Consider the following 26,971-nt stretch of genomic DNA (forward strand, 5'->3'; position numbering starts at 1 on the left):
TGGAAGGGGCCAAAGCGACAATGGGCGTTGGCCCCCCCCATCCTCCACCCCACCCCTGACAGAATCCTCGTGCATTTGGTTGAGATGCCCCCAATGAAGAGCACAGAATAAAAACATGCAAGTGTTCCATCAGTGTGCTCTGATCTGTCCGCCTGATCCCCAAATTGTGCCTTCAGCCAACAAGTGTCTTTCCGGGTGGCTCGAGCACGACTCCAGCTGCTACAAGAAGGAGGTGAAGCCCAACGGTTGGCTGGGGGCCCGGCACCACTGCGTCTGGCAGGGCGGCGACCTGCTCTCCATCACCACCTCGGCCGAGGAGGACTTTGTGAAGGGCACCATGGGCGAGGACACCCGCTTCTGGCTGGGACTCTCCAACCAGGTGAGATGGAAGCAGTCGTGGACTCTGCAGCGACAACTGGAACCGTTTTCTTTTTTCCCCCCCAGAAATGCGACGACGTCTGGTGTGGCTTTGTAGCCGGAAGCCAGGAGCTGATCTGGTCTGATGGCGAAACAACGACACACACCAACTGGGCCTTAGACCAATTTAAAAGGTAAGAAGTCACATCTTCGCATGCTGTTGTCAGGCGGACACGCGTAAAGGTTCTGGAACCAATTTTGAGAACGAGCACTCAGGGAAAAATAGGAAAATGTTCCTTTTTATAATCTACCGACAGCGCCGACGTCGCGTCCTGCGCCTACGTCAACCAAGGAGCTTATCGTTTGCCTGGGAGGTGGAGGTCTGGCTCCTGCGCTTCCTCGTTGGCCTACATGTGCAAACGGCCGCAGAGTAAGTCTGCACGTCCGTGGTCACGTTGCTGATGAAAGGTGAGATGCGCAAACGGGTCTTTTTTTGCAGGCTGCCCGGAGGGACGGACGTGTACCTCCAATAGTGTTACTGCTGTAATGAAGAGTGAGTTGCAGCACGCTTATTTGCGCTTTAACCATCTCGTCATGGTTTCCTCCTCAATGTTTTTCCTTGTGGCCTCAGCTTCCGACTGCGAAGATGGCAACTTCCTTTATGGCGATGATTGCTATCTTTTTCACCCGACGCATAGAAATTGGGAGGATGGCGAGAAGTTTTGTCTCGCCCGGCGAGGCCACCTGGCTAGCATACACTCTAGGCAAGATGCCCAATTCATTATTGGTGAGCACCAAGAAGAACCGCCACAGTCGTCATTTGGCTGAAGCTCTTCTTGCCCTTAAGCTCTTGTTCTCCTTCCTTTCATCAAGATCACTCATATCACTATAAGACTTGGGTGGGAGAAAAGAGGAAGGGCAGCAACTACGAGTGGACTGACGGAACAGCTTCTGTAAGTGGATTGCTGAAGGCCTTTAGAAAAGTCTTGTCGCAGGCATCCGTCTTGTCTAGAAGCATCGGGCAGCCGCTTACAAAGTATTGGCGCTCTGATTTTAGAGAGGAGGCGGTTAAGATGATATATCCTGGACGGTGGCTCGGGTTTGTCTTTAGGTCTTCAGGGTTAGTTGCTTTGTGCACGTTTTCCCCAGACATTATGGGTTGCCAGGGCGGGCACAATGTTTTATGGCAATGTTCATACTACTTTGACTGACAGGGTTAGTTGCTTTGTGCATGTTTTTCCCAGACATTTATTTGGGTTGCCAGGGCGGGCACAATGTTTTATTGCAATGTTCATACTACTATGACTGACAAAGTGAACAACCAAAGTGAAACTTTAATGAGAGAAGGTACGAAAACGCTGCAAGTGAGGAAATGCGGCGGGAACATGACCACATCGAATGCAACACGCTAAAGTTCTGTCCAAAATCTCATCCGCAGGACTATGGAAACTTTGTCTACTGGTCCAGTAGGTACTGTTGTTATTTGAATGCCGACGAAAGGCTGTACAGAGACGTTCGTTGCGCCTACCCATTCCCACCGGTCTGCAAAACAGGTGCAAACGTCCCTCCCGAGCGCCCCTTTTGGATGCGTGAAGCATTTGCTCATATTCGCTCCCCTTTTTCTGCAGCCAAGCGCGGAGGGCCTCCACAGCTGCCACCATTAGTCGGCCAGCCGAGTAGGTGTCCCGCGCTGCCGCCGTCTTGCGCCGTCTTGCGCTGTCTTGCGCTGTCTTACGCTGTCTTACGCCGTCTGGGTCGCAGACTGGACTAAGAAATGCGGCTGGTGGCTGGACTACCCCGAGAGCGACTTCTGCTACCTGATGATCCGCCAGCCCACCATGACCTGGCAGGAGGCGCAAGACGACTGCCAACGCCTCCAAGGGAACCTGCTCAGCATCACCGACGACCATGAGCAGACCTTTGTACATGGTAGGCGGCCATGAATTGAAATATTGGCCATGAACAAGTTGTTGTTGTTATATGTTCATTTCGAACTGATTTAAAACATGAAAATAGGAAAATAAAACACCACTTTAAAGTGCCATATCAAAGTCACTGAAACAAACAACCCAAAACCCCCAACAACAAAGAATGCTCGAGTGTAGTCAGCTTTGTCTTTTTTTTCCCCCTCATACATGTTAAGAAACCAGTTTTTCGACACTTTTTTGGAACACTTGTGTTTGCCCTATTTTCATGCTCATTTTCCAGACCATTCCATAATTTCACCCCACAAACCCCTGAGTGACAAAAGTTTGTCTGGGATTATAAAAAGTGCGTTTGTATGCTCCTTGTTATTTTTCCTATTGCTTGACTTATTTGGTGTTACCCCGTATTTCCACACAGTAGTTCAGATATGGCAATCTGTAGGTATCTGGAGTCCGGACTGCTTCTTGCTTTCCTCAGAATTGCAATAACCTTTGACATTTTTGTTTGTACATGATTAATTAATGTGTGATTTCCAGCAGCTTTTTATTGTCAACAGTCACGCCCAGGAATTTTCTTTCAGAAACTCTTTTTCATACCATTGTCAATTTTCACTTTCAAACGAGGCTTCGATTTATACCTGACAAATAATTTTGTTGGCAGTTTGGTTTTACATTAAACCACGTATTCATTTCTGTGGTGATTGTTGGTTTCCATAAGCTGCTGTAAATTGTCCCCAGCGCAATAGATGTTTGTATCATCATCATTTCATGATGTTGGATACACAAGTCGTTGAAGAGGACCAAGGGCAGAGGTTGTTCACCTGTTATGGGATACATGATCTCCAGACGTTTTACAAATTGCTGCCTGTTGCTTAAGTAGCTCCTCAGCCAGTCCAGACCAACTACTCTGATGCCGTGATTTACTGGGTCAAATGCTTTTGGTTGATGAAAATCCCAATAACTTGTTTTTTGATCATCTGATGTTCTCTATTAAGATCCATTAGTGTCCTTCCGGAATCCATATTGACTGTCAGCTAAAAGCTTTTTTTTTTTTTTCTTCAATCTCGTTTTCTCGTTTTTCTGTGAACAGTTTTTTTTATTTATATATATATATATATATATATATATATATATATATATATCTCAGTTTTATCACACACACACACACATATATATGCAATATCCGCATTTTTGTGTCAGATGCTGGTTGAGGTCTGATCCCCTCAGCCGTCTACCCTGTTTCAGTAGCTCCAATTTGTGTTTGCAAACCGCACTGTTATTGCTGCTTTGGTTTTAATATTTCTCGATGGTCCCCCTGTCTAACTCAATTCCTTTTGAGCTGAGAAAGCTCAACGGAGCTCAACGGATGACGCGTCCTCCTCACTCGGCTCCTCTTGACGATGTCGTTCATTCTGGCACAGGTTACATCAAGGCTCTGATGAAAGCATCCTCTCTGTGGTTGGGCGCCAATGTCACCATCAGTGACGAAGGCAGCACGTGGGCTGACGGAGCCGCGTTCACTTACGTCCACTCGACTTCAGGTCTGTCGGAGACGGTTGTCTGCTGCCATTTGGAGGAACGGAGGAGCACTGAGATCTTCTCTCCCGCCCCCCAGGTACCGCCGATGGAAATTGTCTTTCCTTCCTCACTGGCAACGGCAACTGGGAGTACGACTCGTGCAACAAGGAGAAGAGAGGTTACGTCTGCAAGAAAAGAGGAAATGGTAAGTGAGAGGCAACGCCCCACCGACTGTCATCGCCCCTTGACGTCTGTCTGTGCCTTGATGTCTCTGTTCCTTTCCTCTTGCAGTAAAGCCTACGCCAGTTCCTGACTGTAAGTCGCCTTCGACTGCGTGGAAAACCATGACCCTGGAGTCACACCATGCCAACCAACAAATTCTGTGCTTTTTCGTTTTTATGAAGTACTCAGCCACGTGTTGAATGTTTTTTGCATCGTTTTACCTTGTACAGCGGCACTTTGGTTGTTTCTCAAGCGCGAAGATGAATGTTCCGGAATCCTTTCAAAATGTAAACGTCTCTGATGCCATTGGGCTAAGCTAACCAAGTCGAGTCCCGGATCTTCCAATTTGCCCGAGAAAATGTAGATTTGGCCAACCGTGACCCGCAAATTGCCCTTTGCTCAAAATGGTGGACTGAAGGGCAAAAACAGGAGCGTGCTCTGATCTGTTCCCCAAATTGTGCCCTCAGCCACCAAGTGTGCTCCCGGGTGGCTCGACCACGGCACCAACTGCTACAAGAAGGTGGAGGAGCCCAACGGTTGGCTGGGGGCCTGGCACCACTGCGTCCGGATGGGCGGCGACCTGCTCTCCATCACCTCCTCGGCCGAGGAGGACTTTGCGAAGGGCACCATTGGCGAGGACACCCCCTTCTGGCTGGGACTCTCCAACCAGGTGAGACGGAAGCGCAAGCGGCCGTCGACTGCTGCGACAAGTGGGACTGTTGTTCTTTTTCCCCCCAGAAATGCGACAAGTTCTGGTGTCGCTTTGAAGGCGGGAGCCAGAAGCTGACCTGGTCCGATGGCGAGACAATGAATCACGCCAACTGGGCCTCAAATCAACTCGAAAGGTAAGACGTAACAACTTTGCATGCTGTTGTCAGGCGGAGGAGCCAATTTTGAAAAGGGCCACTTGGGGAAAGGAAAAAAAAAACCACGGGAAAATAATTGCTTGTTTCTTTTCTCCCGACAGCGCCGACGTTGCATCCTGCGCCTACGTCAACCAAGGGGGAAGGGGTGAGCCCGGCCAGTGGCGGACTGGCTCCTGTCTTTCCTCGTTGGCCTACATGTGCAAACGGCCGCTGAGTAAGCCTGCACGTTTGTAATCAGGTTGACTTTGAAAAGAGAAAAGCTCAAACAGGTCCTTTTTTATGCAGACTGCCCGAAGTGTTCGCCCAAAAGTGGTCCTGCTGTAGTGACGAGTGAGTTGCAGCACACTTATTTGCACTTGAACATCTTGTCATGGTCATGTTTTTCTTTGTGGCCCCAGCCTCCGACTGCCACGACAACACCTTCCACTATGGCGATTATTGTTATCGTTACGAGACGACGCTTAAAACCTTTGACATTGCTGAGAAGTTCTGTCTTTCCCGGGGAGGCCACCTGGCTAGCGTCCACTCCAAGAAAGAGGCCCAATTTGTGCATGGTGAGCACCAAGAGCAACCGCCGCAGTCGTCATTCGACTGAAGCTCTTTTTGCCCTGAAGCTCGTGTTCTCCTTCCTTTCCTCAAGATCACTCGCGGACCTCACAATCTGCTTTCGTGGGACTCAAGAAGACGACGGCCGACGACTACGAGTGGAGTGACGGAACAAGTTTTGTAAGTGAATTGCCTTTTAAAAAGTCATTTTTCAAAAGATGAGCTGGGAAAGTCCAAATTTGAGCAGGGTAAAAAAAAGTGGAGAAATGCCGCTCGAGGCTTCAACGATTGGATTGTTTTGGAGGGGAAATGGGTAAAACTTGGGCGCGAGTGAGCGATTGCCGAGGAAGGGCGTTCGGAAGCCGAGCAGACAGAGTCCAACACGCTCATGTCGTCCACAGAACTACAACGAATGGCAAGATGATACCAAGGGCGACTGCGCGTTCCCAAATTCTGTTGGGGAGTTGAGTGCCAGCCCCTGCACAACGCAGCGGCCATTTGTCTGCAAAACAGGTGCAAACGCCCCTCCCGAGCGCTGCTCCTGCACACATCAAGCATTTGCTCATATTTGCAAATCCCCCCCCCCTCCGCAGCCAAGCACGGAGGACCTCAACAGCTTCCACCATCAATCGGCCAACTACGTAGGTGTCGTCGCGCACTGCAGCCGTCTTACCCCATCGGCACGCCGTCTTATGCTGTCTTGTGTCTGGATTGCAGGCTGGACTGACAAATGCGGCTGGTGGCTGGACGACCCCTCGGACGACTTCTGCTACCTGATGATCCGCCAGCCCACCAAGACCTGGCAGGAGGCGCAAGCCGACTGCAAAGGCCGCCAAGGGAACCTGCTCAGCGTCGCCGACTTGCACGAGCAGGGCTTCGTACACGGTAGGAGGCCATGAATTCAAATATATTGGCCATAAACAAGTGGATCCATTTTTATTTTCCAACATGAAACAAACAAGAAATAGAAGCTAAAGTAAATTGAAAAAGGCGTCATGTCTTCGTACGCGGTCTTCATACGGCCATGAATTTGCTAAGTCTTTGAGAAAAACCTTTTTTTCCTGCTACGCCTTCCTTTCCAACTCAAACCTGATAAACCCGAGCGAGATATGGCCAGCGTTGCTCGGTTGTTGTTGTTTTTTGTTGTTGTTTCACTCTCTGTTGCAGTATTGTTAGCGCTTTGTCACGGCTGTGCCGCACCCATCAGGTTGTAGTGCAGAGTCAAGTGTGAGTCGTTTTGGAATAATCTTGCATGTTCTCTTTGGGATCCAAAGGTATCGCCAAGATTCTGATGGGTGATGCCTCCCTGTGGTTGGGCGCCGACGCCTCCATCAAGCGTGACGGCGACAAGTGGACTGACGGATCCCCCTTCTCTTACCTCCGCTGGAGTGCAGGTCGGGCTGAGGCGGTTGTCAGCTGCACTTTGGAGGAACGGATGAGCGCTCAGATCTTGTCTCCCTCCCTCCAGGTGTCGCTGAAGGGGGGAAATGTCTTTCCTTGCTCACTGGCAGCGGCGACTGGAAGCGCGACAAGTGCGACGAGAAGAGAGGCTACGTCTGCAAGAAAAGAGGTAAGTGAGATGTGACGCCCCGCGGGTGACCCGTCATCACGTGTCGACATCCACGTTCTGGTTCCCGCTTCTAGGAAAGACACATCAGCTGCCACTACATGACGGTAAGTTGCCTTCAACGTCTCTGTGAAAAAGACGGAGAGAAGTCAAGAGTTGTGCTCTCACAGGCTACAAGGAGGAACTTGTCTGCCAAGACGATTGGAAATTCCTTGAATGTCCCGAAGAAAAAGTCATCCGCATACGGTCGGCTTTCTATGGACGGAAGGATAGCGACGTCTGTCCCAGTGGCGGCGGATCACGCGGTAAGAATCCTCCAGTGGCATTGTTGTTTTTGGCTCGCTGTCCTGGAGCCGTTTCTGTCGCCATGTTTTCAGTGTTGGAGGTAGTAGTAACTCGTTCGTAACATATAATTCAATATCAATATGCATGGGCATTGATGCGTGAGCGATGGCACTAGAAAATGCCTTCCATATTTTGTTTCAAATTTTCATTGAATAAAAATAGAAAATGATGAAAAAGAGCTAAGCTGGGCGCTTTTTTTGGTTTCCTTTTTTTTCTTTAAAATACCCTGCGTCCTGTAACAAGTTGAAGTCAGTGTGTAAGTGTGCGAATAAAATGCGCGTGAAATGGTGGCGTGTTGTCACTTGCAGATGACTGCAGGGTGGAAGGGGCTCTCTCTCACTTCAGAGGATTGTGTGACAACTATCAGATTTGCTCCATTTACCCTTGGGATACGGACTCCTGCCCTGGTATCTCCAAATACCTCCACGTCGTCTACAGCTGTGAGAAGAAAGGTGGGCTTCACACCCTTACAGTTGCCGATGATGTGCCAAGGAAAGAATCCAACGGATCCCCAGAAAGAGCGCCAGCTCGGCACGGGTGGGTATGAGTGCCCACTGATCATTCCTTCAACTTTCTTTCCTCAGTGTGTCTTGACGGTCTGGGCATCGCTGACGGGAGAATCCCAGACTCTTCCTTTACAGCCTCTGCCTCTGAGATCAATGCCGAACCTCACAAAGCGCGTCTGGGGGGCAGCGGTTGCTGGAAACCGTCCAAAATCCGTACGTTAAAAAAACCCAAAAAACCCCACAGCTCTCCGTCGTAGTTGCCGGTAGTTTGGTATCCTGAGCAATGGAATGCCTTCCGCCCTCAGTCGGCAGCTGGATCCAGGTGAACCTCGGTCAGAACTTCAAGGTGACAGGCATTGAGACCCAGAAGTGTACATACCAAGGGCAACGTTCCAGAGTATTTGCGATGCAGTTCAGTATTGACGGAGTGACTTGGTATCGCCACCCAAAGCAGGTGAGCGGTCGTCGACTCGTTTCGTCATCCTGGCTGTTGTCGTTCATTGCAAACGCGCGTGTTTTGTTTCCAGCCTTCTGTGGGGACGTATATTCTAAACAGGCCCGTGTTCGCCCAGTTCGTCCGCCTCCTGCCAAAGTTTAAGGGCCTACGCTTTGACGTCTTGGGGTGCACGTCTGACGACACCCCTCGCAGTGAGTACGACGTTTGGAGTGCAGTGAGAAACTAGCAAGAAACGGGCTTTGATTTTCCCTTCTGACCCACAGACATCTTATGCAACAGCACAGCCGCCGACCTCGGCCTCGACGGTTCAATGACGTGAGTCGGACTTGATAAGACGTTTCTTGCCGAAAAGCCTCCTCCTTACTAAACAAACTACTTCCGCAGGGTCCGGTGTCCACTGGGCTGCGCCGAAGCCGGCTATAAGGTCTACGGAACACGGATCTACGAACAGGTATGTTAATTACCGCACGACCTGCAAGCGGAGTTCTTCTATGTCTGAGACGTTCTGTGAGTGCAGGACTCCAACATCTGCGCGGCTGCTATTCACTCGGGCATCATTGAGATTGGAGGAGATGTGACTTTGCTGAAGAGACTGCCACAGAAAGCCTACAACGGCTCCACCTGTAGCGGAATCGTCTCGAAAGTGTGCGTGCTCCGCTTTCACTGGCGAGTCCACTTAAAGATGCCCGGCTCATTCTCACTTTACTGTCTGCAGATATGTTAACGAATTGGCTCCGTTTCCGTCTTACACTTTTGCTGCCACGGGTGAGTAGACCGTCCAGAATAGAAAGCATTTCTTCACGTGACGCCATCTTGCACGCAGAGCCGAGATGCTTGGGACCTGACTGGGAGGAGTTTGCGGACTTCTGCTACAAACGTTTTGATGATACGAAGAAGTGGTACGACGCTCAACACTTCTGCAGGAGTCTCGATGCCGAGCTGGTGTCTATCCTCTCCGAGGCTGAGCGGGATTGGCAGCACGACCTCGTGAAGCTTGGTGCGTGCGCGCTAAGCGTCGCTCACATCGGCTCGATATCTGCCATATCTGGAAAGCGAATGAGAGCTCTGTTGCCGTTTGTCCTCTGCAGCCCCTGGAAACACGACGTGGACCGGACTGAACGACCTGGTCAATCGCGGCAGATTCGTGTGGTCGGACCGCCAGAAGGTGACCTTCACAAACTGGGCTCCGGGAAAACCTGCCGGCCTGATGGAGAATTGCGTGGCCACCTTGAGCCAGGTAGGTGCAGAAAAGATTGACCCGCTCGCCGAAGACAAGTTTAGATTTAAAATCAATCTCATTTTGACTTTAGTCTGGCAAATGGAAGAAGATGTCCTGCATGGAATTAAACGGCTACGTGTGCAAGATGCCCACAGCGCGTTACACGCGGGATATAAAAGGCGCCAATGGAAGTTGCGAGTAATCATATGAATGCAATTGACCTTGCATGATCATTCTGCTTGGTTTACCATGCATTTTGATTGACTGATTGATTTACCATGCATTCTTATGATTGATTTACCATGCATTAATCGTCTTGTTAGTTACCATGTGTTATTATTCTGTTTAAGTTACCATGCATTCTTCTTCTTCTTGACTTAACGTGATATTATGATTTACCATGTGTTATTATTCTGTTTAAGTTACCATGCATTCGTCTTCTTCTTCTTGACTTAACGTGATATTATGATTTACCATGCATTATTATTATTTTGTTCAATTTACCATGCATTATTATGATTGATGAACCATGCATTAGTCTTTTTGTTAGATTTACCATGTGTTATTATTCTGTTTAAGTTACCATGCATTTTTCTTTTTGACTTAACATGTGATATTATGATTTACCATGCATTATTATTATTTTGTTCAATTTACCATGCATTATTATGATTGATTAACCATGCATTCTTCTTCTTCTTGACTTAACATGTGATATTATTATTTTGTTCAATTTACCATGTTATTATTCTCTTAGATTTACCATGCATTTTCCTAATTGATTTATACTTCATTTACTTCTTGTTAAATTCACCATGCATTATTATTCCATCTGTTGTTTTACCATGTTTAATTGACCCCAAAAAAACCAATAAAATAATAAAGACAATTGGTGTCACCTGTTAACTCATTGAATAGTTTACTGATTTGGACAGGGCAATTTTATAATCTGGTCAATTAGATCATACTTTATTACTCCTGATGTACGAGTATTAGTCAGACCTCCTCATGATGCCATTTTGGTGCATTTTTGCATGGCTCTTTGTAACAATTTGGAAAAAAAGATGTACTCTATTGCTATCCACGTCATGAAATCCATCCATTGTCCTGAAGTGCTTATCCTCACGAGGGTCGCGGCTAGCCTATTCCAGCTGGGGGCACATCCTGAACTGAGAGCCAGGCAGTGGCAGGACCCACATCATTCCCATCACCCCCCTTCCAAAAAAAAAGAAAACAAGTAGGAGCGGTCAATCGGCCTACCATGAATGTTTTTGAAACGTGGGAGGAAACCTACGCATGCAAACATGCAAACCCCACACGAGATGGCACTAAAGCCTGCGCCTAACGTACTGCACAAATCAAGCATTAGATATCAAAATTCTACCACACTAGTGTCATGTAAAAAACAAAAAGTCACAAGATGACAACCATGGAAACAAATTGATGGCATCGTGACCCCTGACTGTTTCATGCAAAGATGTGCACTGCACTTTTTAAGCACTGAACCGAACTGACCCAAATTGCAAATAGGCTACATAAAATACATCTTTTTTTTTTTCCCTGCTCACTGTGGTACCTCTTTTTTTTTTTTTTTTTTATGCTTTTGAAAGCTTTTGATTGTACAGACCATTAGTGGTGGTAATGCTAGGATTGGACAAACCTTCACACATCATAATACAAGGGAAGCAAACTAACTCAAAACATACATTTAGCATACGCTAGCAGAAATAACAAATGGTCCCATCATAAAGATCTAATTGCAGGCAAACAATACTATAAATATCATAAGCACACAATATAGTATAAAAGAACGTTCTTTTTGACAGCCTCTGTGGTTGCCAATAAACAGTCCTTGAGTGTCAGATGACGACGGATCCTTAATGCAGTGGACTTGAGCCACTGACAGATGGCGACATTTTGCTTCTTTAAACATACTTACACATTTCCGACGCTCACCTGCTCTCGACTTTTTAACTTGCAACAAAACGGGAACACTTCTAAGAAATACAAAGAACACATCGATCTCTGCCCTTCTTGGTGCTTATTTTGGGCTGGATCTAGTTTCAAGGTAGAAGATTTCAAGCAACATATTTAGCTAAATTCCAGGAGCAATGCGGTGACGTCATCGCTAGAAATTAAATGTCTCATAGCTACAAAACCGTAGCAGCTCAAACGAACGTTTTTACGGCACAAACCAGCACAAACGAACGGTACCATTTTGGGTCCATTTGCCAGTCAATGGGGGGAGGGTCGAAATTAAATTCAAGTAATAGCAAGCGCCGTGGCCGTTTGTGTGTCTGCGCCCTCTTGTTGAAAGGCTTATCGGTCCATCCGTGGATTTTGGTTCTCTGCTGTTGTTGTTGTTGAATAACGATCGTCCGCAAAAATGACACTGGGTCTTCATTGTGACCTGCAGTGAAAATGAAAGAGAATGTCACGTTTGTTTTCAAAATTTGCATTATTTATTGAGTACATTGTCAATAGAATTGCCACTCGGTTCCATTTCACTCAATTGCAGGTTTCTCTGCACGGGTGGCAAATAAGTCACCCCCTTCTCCTCAAATCGAGTCACTTTGCTACAAAGTAGGATGAGCTGGCCAGTCTACACCGAGTGTTTACAAGCAATGCCGAAAGGAAAAGGCACGTTCACAGAGGAGTTGAATCAAAGATTCAATAAAAAATATGATACTTTTAATGATCCTATTTATATTATAGATATTATGAATAAAAAGTATTCTACATATGTTTTGTGCTTTTGCATTCGAGGCCTGCGAGGCTCAATTGGAGACGCTTTCCCTTCATTTCTCCCAGATTCATTTGCTCATCGTCTCCTCGTTCATTTTCATTCAAAAGCACGTCCGCTAAATGTATTTTCTCATGTTCTCTGAAAATCAACACGAATTCTGAGAGGCGTGAATGGAAAAGCTTCTGTAGTCTTGTGTATACTTGAACATAAATTGAGTGACACCTCATTGAATTCCAACTTTCATACTTGGATTTAATTCTTTATATTTACTGTTAAAGTAAAGAGTTGGCTGATTTTCGCTGTTGTTCACGTCCAGAACATTTACAAAGTCACACAATCTAAAGGAATCAAAGAAGGCTGGTTTTTTTTTTTTTTTTTGGTCGGTCATACACACACGCGCGCGCACGCCACTCCCCACGTCGCTTGAGAGTGCTTTGAGATGACTACCTTCGAATGTGACGTGTTTGATGTGTGGGCGTGGCCTGCCTCTCGCTCGGTGCAGGGTGGACCAAACGTTCATTTTTCCTCTGTACTTGAATCCACTCGCAGTGAGGCGACTTATCATTTCTGTTCTCCCGACTAGAATCGTTACGACCCTCAGTGAGAGGGGGATTTTCCTCCAACATGTGGGAAGAACTAAAGCGTGTTCTTCTCCTGATTGGCATATATTGGGCATGTGCTTCAGGTAAGCAATTTGTATCTTTAGTCCATTGAAACAACAGTAAAGAGCTGGAATGTACTGTACTGTGAGTTAGCACGACTGCATCTGCTTCTATTCTAACATTACGGTGCCTGAGATTTAAAAAAAAAAAAAAATCATTGCAATGTCACAAATATGGACGACAAAAACTTTGATGAACTTTGAAGAATCCTCATTATTCGGACACTTTGATGTAGTTGCTGTGTACGTCAATTCTCCCGGACCGGACCTTTCTAGTTATCGAGGCTTGCCTTTATCAGCATTTTCATCATTCATGTGGGAAGCTGTTGTGTCCGAACATCCGAGCAACTTGACTTTGAAATGACGAGCTAAAACCGTTGAGTCAAGTGTCTTTGCGTTGTCTTACGGCGGCAAACGAGCCCCGCTTGTGAATTTTAAGTGCGCACTGGCTGTCAGGATGACGTGTTGAAGTTGAGCATATAACTTCAAAATATTCCATCTAAAATTGCTCTTTTATTTTGAAAACCGAATGTGTTTATATGTGCTGTCGCGTTACTGGGCTTTTCCTTTCATCTCTTTTTTTCCGGGTTTACTTGTGTTTTTCCTTTGCTCTGTTTTGTTTTTGTTTTTTTTATTCCTAAAACATGGGCACGCTTGGAATTCAGGAGCGGCTGATTGGACTTTGTGACACTTAGATGAGTTGCACCGTTAGGGTTAAAGACAGAGAATGTCAACAAGACACAAGAATAATAATAAATGATATATAATAATAGTGATAATACTAGTTTAATAATAATAAAAGTAATACATATAATAATAATAAATAAGAATAATCATTTCTTACAGCCCTTTATACAATATATTATGCACATGTGTATATAGACAAGATAATAACACTTAGATGAGTTGCACTGTTAGGGTTAAAGACAGAGAATGTCAACAAGACACAAGAATAATAATAAATGATATATAATAATAGTGATAATACTAGTTTAATAATAATAAAAGTAATACATATAATAATAATAAATAAGAATAATCATTTCTTACAGCCACAATATATTATGCACATGTGTATATAGACAAGATAATTCTTGGCGCCCCTATTATAAGAATATTTTCATGATTTATATGAGCTAATTATAATGAATACTAATCAATCATTATTAGTCATTATTATTAAGTTTCTTACAATCCTTGATAGAGTATTAGCAATAATTTCTTACAGCCCCTTTATACAATAGATATTTCTTAGCACCTCTGTTATAAAAAAAATCATGGTTATTATGATCTAAATCTAGATCATAATCATTGTTATATTAATAATTATATTGTAATTATATTATCAATAATACACCTTCGTGTCTGGTCTGTTATCATCACACAAAAAAGTTGCAACACAGTTGTGCAGTTCATAATATCGCTGTGCATCATCAAAATGTGTCGGCATATGTTTTCAAAGATTGCAAAATTGATTTTATGAGACTCTGATTTCAATGCGTGTTCATTTCTCCTAGTGAATCGCAGAGCGCATCTGAATAATTGCATTTGCCCCCCAGAGTCCATGCTTATTAGGTTTGATTGATTGATTGATTGATTGATTGATTGGTTGATTGATTGATTGATTGATTGATTGAGCCCGCAGTTTAAAAGCCCTTCTTCTCCATGAAACACTCAGTCAGGCCTGGCTTGCTTGGCTTTGTACTTTGATATAAGGAAGGACGGGCGGGCGGGCTTCTTGAGCTATGAAGGGGGGAGCGGTCCAACTGTTGCAACGTGTTCCATTCGCTTGAGTTGCGTTGTGCTTTAGCACCCTCCAGTGGTGAAATGTGCGAGGACCTGATTTGAGCTTAGCTCATTGGTCATCGATACGCCACACGTGCGTAACTGGTGGGTGGGGTAATAGCTGAGGGTGAAGATGATGATGATGATGGCATCTTTTAAGTGGAACAACTTGCACCATTGGTGGCTGACGACATACTTTTTGCCCCACTGTACATCTGAAGCTTAGTAGCATCACTTTGGGGCCATTGTGTGCAATCCTTGGCAGGCGTAAGTGATGCTTTTATGCAAACAATCAGCAGCTCCACGTTGCTGCATGGCGCTGGCTGAACCCAAAAATGGAGGACAGGCATGTTTTTGGAAGGGGCCAAAGCGACAATGGGCGTTGGCCCCCCCCCATCCTCCACCCCACCCCTGACAGAATCCTCGTGCATTTGGTTGAGATGCCCCCAATGAAGAGCACAGAATAAAAACATGCAAGTGTTCCATCAGTGTGCTCTGATCTGTCCGCCTGATCCCCAAATTGTGCCTTCAGCCAACAAGTGTCTTTCCGGGTGGCTCGAGCACGACTCCAGCTGCTACAAGAAGGAGGTGAAGCCCAACGGTTGGCTGGGGGCCCGGCACCACTGCGTCTGGCAGGGCGGCGACCTGCTCTCCATCACCACCTCGGCCGAGGAGGACTTTGTGAAGCGCGCCATGGGCGAGGACACCCCTTCTGGCTGGGACTCTCCAACCAGGTGAGACGGAAGCAGTCGTGGACTCTGCAGCGACAACTGGAACCGTTTTCTTTTTCCCCCCCCAGAAATGCGACGACGTCTGGTGTGGCTTTGTAGCCGGAAGCCAGGAGCTGATCTGGTCTGATGGCGAGACAACGACACACACCAACTGGGCCTTAGACCAATTTAAAAGGTAAGAAGTCACATCTTCGCATGCTGTTGTCAGGCGGACACGCGTAAAGGTTCTGGAACCAATTTTGAGAACGAGCACTCAGGGAAAAATAGGAAAATGTTCCTTTTTATAATCTACCGACAGCGCCGACGTCGCGTCCTGCGCCTACGTCAACCAAGGAGCTGATCGTTTGCCTGGGAGGTGGAGGTCTGGCTCCTGCGCTTCCTCGTTGGCCTACATGTGCAAACGGCCGCAGAGTAAGTCTGCACGTCCGTGGTCACGTTGCTGATGAAAGGTGAGATGCGCAAACGGGTCTTTTTTTGCAGGCTGCCCGGAGGGACGGACGTGTACCTCCAATAGTGTTACTGCTGTAATGAAGAGTGAGTTGCAGCACGCTTATTTGCGCTTTAACCATCTCGTCATGGTTTCCTCCTCAATGTTTTTCCTTGTGGCCTCAGCTTCCGACTGCGACGATGGCAACTTCCTTTATGGCGATGATTGCTATCTTTTTGACGCGACGTCGTAGAACTTGGGAGGATGGTGAGAACTTCTGTCTCGCCCGGCGAGGCCACTGGCTAGCATACACTCTGAGCAAGATGCCCGATTCATTACTGGTGAGCACCAAGAAGAACCCACAGTCGTCATTTGGCTGAAGCTCTTCTTGCCCTGAAGCTCTTGTTCTCCTTCCTTTATCAAGATCACGCACAGTTACTATAATACTTGGATGGGAGAAAAGAAGAAGGGCAAGAACTACAAGTGGACTGACGGAACAGCTTCTGTAAGTGGATTGCTGAAGGCCTTTGGAAAAGTCATGTTGCAGGCATCCGTCTTGTCTCGAGGCATCGGGCAGCCGCTTACAAAGTATTGGCGCTCTGATTTTAGAGAGGAGGCGGTTAAGATGATATATCCTGGACGGTGGCTCGGGTTTGTCTTTAGGTCTTCAGGGTTAGTTGCTTTGTGCACGTTTTCCCCAGACATTTGGGTTGCCAGGGCGGGCACAATGTTTTATGGCAATGTTCATACTACTTTGACTGACAGGGTTAGTTGCTTTGTGCATGTTTTTCCCAGACATTTATTTGGGTTGCCAGGGCGGGCACAATGTTTTATTGCAATGTTCATACTACTATGACTGACAAAGTGAACCCAACAACCAAAGTGGAACTTTAATGAGAGAAGGTACGAAAACGCTGCAAGTGAGGAAATGCGGTGGGAACATGACCACATCGAATGCAACACGCTAAAGTTCTGTCCAAAATCTCATCCGCAGGACTATGGAAACGTTTTCCACTACACCAGTGGTGACTGTTCTCTTTTGTATACCAACAAAAGGCTGTACAGAGACGTTCGTTGCTCCTACCCAAGCCCACCGGTCTGCAAAACAGGTGCAAACGTCCCTCCCGAGCGCCCCTTTTGGATGCGTGAAGCATTTGCTCATATTCGCTCCCCTTTTTCTGCAGCCAAGTGCGGAGGGCCTCCACAGCTGCCACCATTAGTCGGCCAGCCGAGTAGGTGTCCCGCGCTGCCGCCGTCTTGCGCTGTCTTGCGTTGTCTTACGCTGTCTTACGCCGTCTGGCTCGCAGACTGGACTAAGAAATGCGGCTGGTGGCTGGACTACCCCGAGAGCGACTTCTGCTACCTGATGATCCGCCAGCCCACCATGACCTGGCAGGAGGCGCAAGACGACTGCCAACGCCTCCAAGGGAACCTGCTCAGCATCACCGACCACGATGAGCAGACCTTTGTACATGGTAGGCGGCCATGAATTGAAATATTGGCCATGAACAAGTTGTTGTTATATGTTCATTTCGAACCGATTTAAAACATGAAAATAGGAAAATAAAACACCACTTTAAAGTGCCATATCTAAGTCACTGAAACAAACAACCCAAAACCCCCAACAACAAAGAATGCTCGAGTGTAGTCAGCTTTGTCTTTTTTTTCCCCCTCATACATGTTAAGAAACCAGTTTTTCGACACTTTTTTGGAACACTTGTGTTTGCCCTATTTTCATGCTCATTTTCCCGACCATTCCATAATTTCACCCCACAAACCCCTGAGTGACAAAAGTTTGTCTGGGATTATAAAAAGTGCGTTTGTATGCTCCTTGTTATTTTTCCTATTGCTTGACTTATTTGGTGTTACCCCGTATTTCCACACAGTAGTTCAGATATGGCAATATGTAGGTATCTGGAGTCCGGACTGCTTCTTGCTTTCCTCAGAATTGCAATAACCTTTGACATTTTTGTTTTTACATGATTAATTAATGTGTGATTTCCAGCAGCTTTTTATTGTCAACAGTCACGCCCAGGAATTTTCTTTCAGAAACTCTTTTTCATACCATTGTCAATTTTCACTTCGATTTATACCTGACAAATAATTTTGTTGTTGGCAGTTTGGTTTTACATTAAACCCCGTATTCATTTCTGTGGTGATTGTTGGTTTCCATAAGCTGCTGTAAATTGTCCCCAGCGCAATAGATGTTTGTATCATCATCATTTCATGATGTTGGATACACAAGTCGTTGAAGAGGACCAAGGGCAGAGGTTGTTCACCTGTTATGGGATACATGATCTCCAGACTTTTTACAAATTGCTGCCTGTTGCTTAAGTAGCTCCTCAGCCAGTCCAGACCAACTACTCTGATGCCGTGATTTACTGGGTCAAATGCTTTTGGTTGATGAAAATCCCAGTAACTTGTTTTTTGATCATCAAGCGTCTTTGGGTGTTTGAAAAGCGCTATACAAATTTAATGAATTATTATTATCTGATGTTCTCTATTAAGATCCATTAGTGTCCTTCCGGAATCCATATTGACTGTCAGCTAAAAGTTTTTTTTTTTTTTTTTTTTCTTCATTCTCGTTTTCTCACTTTTCCGTGAAGTTTTATATATATATCCGCTTTTTTTTTTTTGTCAGATGCTGGTTGAGGTCCGATCCCCTCGGCCGTCTACCCTGTTTCAGTAGCTCCAATTTGTGTTTGCAAACCGCACTGTTATTGCTGCTTTGGTTTTAATATTTCTCGATGGTCCCCCTGTCTAACTCAATTCCTTTTGAGCTGAGAAAGTCGATCACCCCGGAGCTCAACGGATGACGCGTCCTCCTCACTCTCGGCTCCTCTTGACGATGTCGTTCATTCTGGCACAGGTTACATCAAGGGTCTGATGAAAGCATCCTCTCTGTGGTTGGGCGCCAATGTCACCATCAGTGACGAAGGCAGCGCGTGGGCTGACGGAGCCGCGTTCACTTACGTCCACTCGACTTCAGGTCTGCCGCTGTCTGCTGCCATTTGGAGGAACGGAGGAGCACTGAGATCTTCTCTCCCGCCCCCCAGGTACCGCCGATGGAAATTGTCTTTCCTTCCTCACTGGCAACGGCAACTGGGAGTACGACTCGTGCAACAAGAAGAAGAGAGGTTACGTCTGCAAGAAAAGAGGAAATGGTAAGTGAGAGGCAACGCCCCACCGACTGTCATCGCCCCTTGACGTCTGTCTGTGCCTTGATGTCTCTTTTCCTTTCCTCTTGCAGTAAAGCCTACGCCGGTTCCTGACTGTAAGTCGCCTTCGACTGCGTGGAAAACCATGACCCTGGAGTCACACCATGCCAACCAACAAATTCTGTGCTTTTTCGTTTTTATGAAGTACTCAGCCACGTGTTGAATGTTTTTTGCATCGTTTTACCTTGTACAGCGGCACTTTGGTTGTTTCTCAAGCGCGAAGATGAATGTTCCGGAATCCTTTCAAAATGTAAACGTCTCTGATGCCATTGGGCTAAGCTAACCAAGTCGAGTCCCGGATCTTCCAATTTGCCCGAGAAAATGTAGATTTGGCCAACCGTGACCCGCAAATTGCCCTTTGCTCAAAATGGTGGACTGAAGGGCAAAAACAGGAGTGTGCTCTGATCTGTTCCCCAAATTGTGCCCTCAGCCAGCAAGTGTGCTCCCGGGTGGCTCGACCACGGCACCAACTGCTACAAGAAGGTGGAGGAGCCCAACGGTTGGCTGGGGGCCTGGCACCACTGCGTCCGGATGGGCGGCGACCTGCTCTCCATCACCTCCTCGGCCGAGGAGGACTTTGCGAAGGGCACCATTGGCGAGGACACCCCCTTCTGGCTGGGACTCTCCAACCAGGTGAGACGGAAGCGCAAGCGGCCGTCGACTGCTGCGACAAGTGGGACTGTTGTTCTTTTTCCACCCAGAAATGCGACAAGTTCTGGTGTCGCTTTGAAGGCGGGAGCCAGAAGCTGACCTGGTCCGATGGCGAGACAATGAATCACACCCACTGGGCCTCAAATCAACTCGAAAGGTAAGACGTAACAACTTTGCATGCTGTTGTCAGGCGGAGGAGCCAATTTTGAAAAGGGCCACTTGGGGAAAGGGAAAAAAAAAAGAAACTACGGGAAAATAATTGCTTGTTTCTTTTCTCCCGACAGCGCCGACGTTTCATCCTGCGCCTACGTCAACCAAGGGGGAAGGGGTGGGCCCGGCCAGTGGCGAACTGGCTCCTGTCTTTCCTCGTTGGCCTACATGTGCAAACGGCCGCTGAGTAAGCCTGCACGTTTGTAATCAGGTTGACTTTGAAAAGAGAAAAGCTCCAACAGGTCTTTTTTTTTTATGCAGACTGCTCGAAGTGTAAGCCCAAGAGCGGTCCTGCTGTAGTGACGAGTGAGTTGCAGCACACTTATTTGCACTTGAACATCTTGTCATGGTCATGTTTTTCTTTGTGGCCCCAGCCTCCGACTGCCACGAAAACACCTTCCACTATGGCCACTATTGTTATCATTACGAGAAGACGGTTAAAACCTTTGACGATGCCGAGAAATTCTGTCTTGCCTGGGGAGGCCGCCTGGCTAGCGTCCACTCCAAGAAAGAGGCCCAATTTGTGTATGGTGAGCACCAAGAGGAACCGCCGCAGTCGTCATTTGACTGAAGCTCTTCTTGCCCTGAAGCTCGTGTTCTCCTTCCTTTCCTCAAGATCACTCGCAAACCTCACAATCTGCTTTCGTGGGACTCAAGAAGGAGGACGACGACTACGAGTGGAGTGACGGAACAACTTACGTAAGTGAAATGCCTTTGAAAAAGTCATTTTTCAAAATCTGAGCTGGCAAAGTCCAAATTTGAGTAGGATAAAAATAAAAGTGGACATAGGAGAAATGTTGCTCGAGGCTTCAAATTTTGGATTGTTTTGGAGGGGAAATGGGCAAAACTTGGGCGCGAGTGAGCGATTGCCGAGGAAGGGCGTTGGGAAGCCGAGCAGACAGAGTCCAACATGCTCATGTCGTCCGCAGGACTACAAGTGGAAAAATGACACCAAGGGCGACTGCGCGTTCCCAAATTCTGTTGGGGAGTTGAGTGCCAGCTCCTGCACAACGGAGCGGCCATTTGTCTGCAAAACAGGTGCAAACGCCCCTCCCGAGCGCTCCTTCTGCACACATCAAGCATTTGCTCATATTTGTAAACACCATTACCCCCCCCCCCCCCTCCCCTCTTCCCCTACAGCCAAGCACGGAGGGCTTCCACAGCTGCCCTCATTAGTCGGCCAACCGGGTAGGTGTCCCGCACTGCCGCCGTCTTACGCTGTCTTGCGCCATCTTACGCCGTCTGGCTCGCAGAATGGACTGCCACATGCGGCTGGTGGCTGAACAACCCAACCAACGACTTCTGCTACCTGATGATCCGCCACCCCACCAAGACCTGGAAGGAGGCGCAAGCCAACTGCCAACGCCTCCACGGGAACCTGCTCAGCATCACCGACGACCACGAGCAGATCTTTGTACATGGTAGGCAGCCATTCGTTGGTGTCACGAATGGATGGATGGATGAATCGAACAAATGAATGAATGGTGATGAATGAGTGAATCTCTGGAAGATCCTGTTCCACCTTTGCCTTGGGTCCACAGGTTACGTCGGGTCTCTGCCCTCTCTGTGGTTGGGCGCCGATGTCTCCACCACGGAAGATGACGCCCAATGGACTGACGGATCCCCGTTCACTTACAGCCACTCGAGTGCAGGTCGGTCTGAAAGCATGTCTGATGCTTGTCGGCTGCACTTTGGAGGAACGGCGGAGCGCTGAGATCTTGTCTCCCTCCCTCCAGGTGACCCCGAAGAGGGGAAGTGTCTTTCCTTATTTGACAGCGGCGACTGGAAGCACGACACGTGCGACAACAAGAGAGGCTACGTCTGCAAGAAGATGAAAAAAGGTGAGTAAGTTGTGATGCTCCGCTGGCCGTCATTGCGCATTGATGTCTGTCTTTACCCTGACGTTTGTCTTTGGCCTGACGTCCGTCTTTGCCCTGACGTCCGTCTTTGCCCTGACGTCCGTCTTTGCCCTGACGTCAGTCTTTGCCCTGACGTCTGTCTTTGCCTTTCGTCTTGCAGGAGTGGCAGAACTTTCCCTGTCTTCTGACGGTAAGTAGCCTGACAAAATTTGTCACAAATTCTGTGCAATTTTTCTTATTTCATTAAGTCCGCTTTATAAAGGTGATTCTTTTAGGGATCATTTCAAATTGTAAACGTCTCTGATGCCATTGGGCTAACCCAGTGCTTCTCAATTATTTTCTGTGATTTTCCCCCCCCCTAGGGAGATGAAAATATTTTGCGCACCCCCCCCCCCCTCCATGTTATTAACATTAAAGAAAAACCAAAAATAAATAAAAAAAAGATCAACTTACAATAAAGAATAACTATTATTAACATTGTTTATAGTCTGTAACAGATCAAAGTGCATCACTGCCTGAAATTAAAAAATCAATTATAAGTATTCAAACTATAAACATTCTTGACCAACTGCCATTTTATGATGAAGAAAATACATCCATCCATCCATTTTCTTTACCGCTTAGTCCCCACGGGGGTCGCGGGCATGCTGGAGCCTATCCCAGCCGTCATCGGGCAGTAGGCGGGGGACACCCTGAACCGGTTGCCAGCCAATCGCAGGGCACACAGAAACAAACAACCATACGCACTCGCACTCACACCTAGGGACGATTTGGAGTGCTCAATCGGCCTACCAAGCATGTTTTTGGGATGTGGGAGGAAACCGGAGTGCCCGGAGAAAACCCACGCGGGCCCGGGGAGAACATGCAAACTCCACACAGGGAGGGCCGGAGGTGAAATCGAACCCGCACCCTCCTAACTGTGAGGCGGACGTGCTACCCAGTGCGCCACCGAGCCGCAATACAAATAAATACAGAAAAATACAATAAAATAATAATAAACATACATAATATGAAACCAGCAATAAATAATATTCAATTCAAAGTAACCAGCAACATTAACTTTCGGTTAATGCTGCTCGGTGAGCCGCAATACAAATGAATACAAAATAGGGTGTTTCATAAAGTACGCAGTTTTTAAAAATGCAATAAATCAGCCAAAATCGATGCAAAATTCAAAATTTTTATTTAATTTCATTCAACATATACTTCAATTTAATAATGAAAAATGATATCGAGCATATGTCCACCTCCACTTTCTCTGCAGGCAGTCATCCGATGGTTGAAATTAACGGTAACTCTTTTGCAGACGTCCCTGTCGATTTCGCCGATTACCCGTTGAATTTCCATCTTCAGTTCGGTAATCGTTTGAGGTTTGTTCACGTAAACTTGTGACTTCACATATCCCCATAAAAAGAAGTCACAAGGTGTGAGGTCACATGACCTCGGAGGCCATTCTTGTGAGATGTGAGTGAGATCAGACGCTCGGAATTTTTCACGAAGCAAGGTGATTGTCTGATTTTCTGGTTGCAACTGACCCAGATTCTTCGAATTTCTGTACCAACCTCGAAACTGTTGTTGCGGTCGGGGCATTGTCACGTCCAAAGATCGCGCGAAGTTTACGGACAGTCTCTGCGTAGCACTCCCCGTTTTTGTAATGAGTTTTCACAATAAGAATGCGTTGCTCGATACTGAACCGCTCCATGGCTACAAAATGGAAAAACGACAAATGGTCTTCTAATCGGAGCGATAATAGATAACGAAAATGATAGGAACAGTGCTGACAATCTTCAAACAAAAAAATCCAGCGCAATTAAAAAAAACTGCGTACTTTATGAAACACCCTTTACAATAAAATAATAATAAACATACATAATATTAAATAACAGCAATAAATAATATTCAATTCAAAGTAATCAGCAACATTAACTCAGGAGCACAATGTATAAAAAAAATGTAACCTACAAAAATAAATAAAACAATTTGTGCTGTTCTTTAATCAAAATGAGGCAGCATTCCACGGCTGCAGGTAGTATCAGCTCTTCTGCAATGGTGTTTTTTTTTTGGTTTTTGGTTTGCACTGAGCAATATGGTACGCTGCTTTAAACGATGCTTACAGTGCTTGCTGATTGACTAAAGTAGCATTCACAAAGTGGGATGATTGTTGGCAACCCTGCTCAACATTTTTCCATGGTGTCCCACTGCACTTTTTTTCGCCTGCTCTGTGCTGTGTGTGCGAACGTTCCGTGCGCTCTCCACTGTAGAGCGGAGACTCCTTGCGCACACTCTTCCAGTGATACCGCCACCTACTGCAGTGGATGTCTAATTACCCTTTCATCTAGTACAGCCAAAAGAAAAGCATGTTCCCTGGTGTCACACGCGCCCCCCTTGGTATCGCGCCGCACTGGGCTAACCTATCAAGTCGAGTCCCGGATCTTCCAATTTGCCCGAGAAAATGTAGATTTGGCCAACCGTGACCTGCAAATTACCCTTTGCTCAAAATGGTGGACTGAAGGGCAAAAACAGGTGTGTGCTCTGATCTGTTCCCCAAATTGTGCCCTCAGCCAACAAGTGTGCTCCCGGGTGGCTCGAGCTCGACTCCAGCTGCTACAAGAAGGTGGTGAAGCCCAACGGTTGGCTGGGGGCCTGGCACCACTGCGTCTGGGAGGGCGGCGACCTGCTCTCCATCACCACCTCGGCCGAGGAGGACTTTGTGAAGGACACCATGGGCGAGGACACCCGCTTCTGGCTGGGACTCTCCAACCAGGTGAGACGGAAGTAGTCGTGGACTCTGCAGCAACAACTGGAACTGTTTTCTTCCCCCCCCAGAAATGCGACGACGTCTGGTGTCGCTTTGAAGGCGGGAGCCAGAAGCTGACCTGGTCCGATGGCGAGACAATGAACCACACCAACTGGGCCTCAAATCAACTCGAAAGGTAAGCCGTAACAACTTTGCATGCTGTTGTCAGGCGGAGACGCGTAAAGGTTCTGGAACCACTTTTGAGAAGGACCACTCAAGGAAAATCTTTTTTTTTTCTTTTCTTTTTTTTTTTTATCTACCGACAGCGCCAACGTTTCGTCCTGCGCCTACGTCAACCAAGGGGGAAGGGGTGAGCCCGGCAACTGGAGGTCTGGCTCCTGTGATTCCTCGTTGCCCTACATGTGCAAACGGCCGCTGAGTAAGCCTGCACATCTGCGGTCACGTTGCCGTTGAAAGGCGCAAACGGTCTTTTCTTTTTTTGCAGGCTGCCCGAAGGGACGGACGTGTTCCCCCAAAAGTGGTCTTGCTGTAGTGGAGAGTGAGTTGCAGCACGCTTATTTGCACTTTAAACATGTCATGGTTTCCTACCTCAATGTTCTCCGTTGTGGCCTCAGCTTCCACCTGCGACACGGGCAACCTACTGTATGGCGATCATTGCTACTTTTACTCGAAGCTGTACAAAGATTGGGAGGATGCCGAGAAGTTCTGTGTTGCCCAGAAAGGCCACCTGGCTAGCGTCCACTCATGGCAAGAGGCTCAATTCGTGTTTGGTGAGCGCTAAGACGAACCGCCGCAGTCGTCGGTCCCACAAAGCTGCCGTCATTTAGCCGAAGCTCTTCTTGCCCTGAAGCTCTTGTTGTCCTTCCTTTCCTCAAGATCACTCGCAAAGCGTTTGGTATTCTTGGCTGGGACTGAAGAAGAAAAGCAACAACTATGAGTATAGTGACGGGACAGCTTTTGTAAGTAAATTACTGAAAGACTTTGAAAAAGTCATTCTGCGCGAGCTAGGTTGGGAAAGTTGAAATTTGAGCACAACAATTGCGCGGAGGAAGGGCGTTGGGAAGCCGAGAGTCCAACACCCTCATGTCGTCTGCAGGACTACAAGGTCTGGCAAGATGACACCACGGGGGACTGCGCATTCCCAAATTCTGTTGGGAAGATCGGCGGCAGCCCCTGCACAACGAAGCGGCCATTTGTCTGCAAAACAGGTGCAAAAATGTCCCTCCTGAGCGCTCCTTCATGCATTTACTCATTCGCGCTCCTTTATCCCCTGCAGCCAAGCGTGGAGGGCCTCGACAGCTGCCACCATTAGCCAGCCAACATGGTAGGTGTCTCGCACCGCCGCCGTCTTCTACGCTGTCTTACGCTGTTTTGCCCTCCTGCGCCGTCTGTCTCGCAGGCTGGACTGACAAATGCGGCTGGTGGCTGGACGACCCCTCGGACGACTTCTGCTACCTGATGATCCGCCAGCCCACCAAGACCTGGCAGGAGGCGCAAGCTGACTGCAAAGCCCGCCAAGGGAACCTGCTCAGCATCGCCGACTCGGACGAGCAGGGCTTTGTGCGCGGTAGGAGGCCATGAATTAAAATATATTGGCCATAAACAAGTGGATCAATTCTTATTCTCCAACATGAAGCAAACGAGAAATAGAAGCTAAAGTAAATTGAAAAAGGCGTCATGTCTTCATACGCGGTCTTCATACGCGGTAGGCTGGCCATGAATTTGCTGTCTTTGAGAAAAACCTTTTTTTCCTGCTACGCCTTCCTTTCCAACTCAAAACCTGATAAACCCGAGCAAGATATGGCCAGCGTTGCTCGGTTGTTGTTGTTTTTGTTGTTGTTTCACTCTCTGTTGCAGTATTGTTAGTGCTTTGTCACGGCTGTGCCGCACCCATCAGGTTGTAGTGCAGAGTCAAGTGTGAGTCGTTTTGGAATAATCTTGCATGTTCTCTTTGGGATCCAAAGGTATCGCCAAGATTCTGATGGGTGATGCCTCCCTGTGGTTGGGCGCCGACGCCTCCATCAAGCGTGACGGCGACAAGTGGACTGACGGATCCCCCTTCTCTTACCTCCGCTGGAGTGCAGGTCGGGCTGAGGCGGTTGTCAGCTGCACTTTGGAGGAACGGATGAGCGCTCAGATCTTGTCTCCCTCCCTCCAGGTGTCGCTGAAGGGGGGAAATGTCTTTCCTTGCTCACTGGCAGCGGCGACTGGAAGCGCGACAAGTGCGACGAGAAGAGAGGCTACGTCTGCAAGAAAAGAGGTAAGTGAGATGTGACGCTCTCACTGTGAGATGTGGACCGTCATCACGTGTCGACATCCACGTTCTGGTTCCCGCTTCTAGGAAAGACACATCAGCTGCCACTACATGACGGTAAGTTGCCTTCAACGTCTCTGTGA

The 26,971-nt window shown here is 47.3% G+C and overlaps 1 protein-coding gene and 2 long non-coding RNA genes across 3 annotated transcripts; all 3 read left to right on the plus strand.

Moving 5' to 3' along the window:
* Window positions 1-68: 68 nt before the first annotated feature.
* LOC119127432 (macrophage mannose receptor 1-like) lies at window positions 69-26,971 on the plus strand. Its single transcript, XM_037259372.1, has 17 exons — window positions 69-379; window positions 4,761-4,867; window positions 4,990-5,102; window positions 5,174-5,218; window positions 20,332-20,487; window positions 20,574-20,656; window positions 24,643-24,749; window positions 24,880-24,992; window positions 25,059-25,112; window positions 25,189-25,344; window positions 25,451-25,533; window positions 25,671-25,782; window positions 25,851-25,898; window positions 25,974-26,141; window positions 26,539-26,658; window positions 26,733-26,834; window positions 26,916-26,971. The coding sequence occupies exons 1-17, from the start codon at window positions 116-118 to the stop codon at window positions 26,969-26,971; spliced, it is 1,887 nt and encodes a 628-aa protein (XP_037115267.1). The 5' UTR covers window positions 69-115.
* Window positions 7,228-8,234, plus strand: LOC119127326. The gene is made up of 4 exons (XR_005098799.1): window positions 7,228-7,306; window positions 7,655-7,798; window positions 7,931-8,065; window positions 8,158-8,234. It is a non-coding gene; the product is annotated as an uncharacterized LOC119127326 (long non-coding RNA).
* LOC119127331 lies at window positions 8,421-9,239 on the plus strand. Its single transcript, XR_005098804.1, has 5 exons — window positions 8,421-8,500; window positions 8,573-8,760; window positions 8,827-8,954; window positions 9,025-9,074; window positions 9,133-9,239. It is a non-coding gene; the product is annotated as an uncharacterized LOC119127331 (long non-coding RNA).

The sequence above is a fragment of the Syngnathus acus genome, chromosome 9 (genome assembly GCF_901709675.1).
Source record: "Syngnathus acus chromosome 9, fSynAcu1.2, whole genome shotgun sequence".
Taxonomy (NCBI): Eukaryota; Metazoa; Chordata; class Actinopteri; order Syngnathiformes; family Syngnathidae; genus Syngnathus; species Syngnathus acus.

Coding starts and splice junctions, on each gene's coding strand:
- LOC119127432 (XM_037259372.1), top strand. CDS start 116: ATGCAAGTGTTCCATCAGTGTGCTCTGATCTGTCCGCCTGATCCCCAA. Junction 4,868..4,989: donor GCCTCAAATCAACTCGAAAG/GTAAGACGTAAC, acceptor TTCTCCCGACAG/CGCCGACGTTGCATCCTGCG. Junction 26,659..26,732: donor TTACCTCCGCTGGAGTGCAG/GTCGGGCTGAGG, acceptor CCCTCCCTCCAG/GTGTCGCTGAAGGGGGGAAA.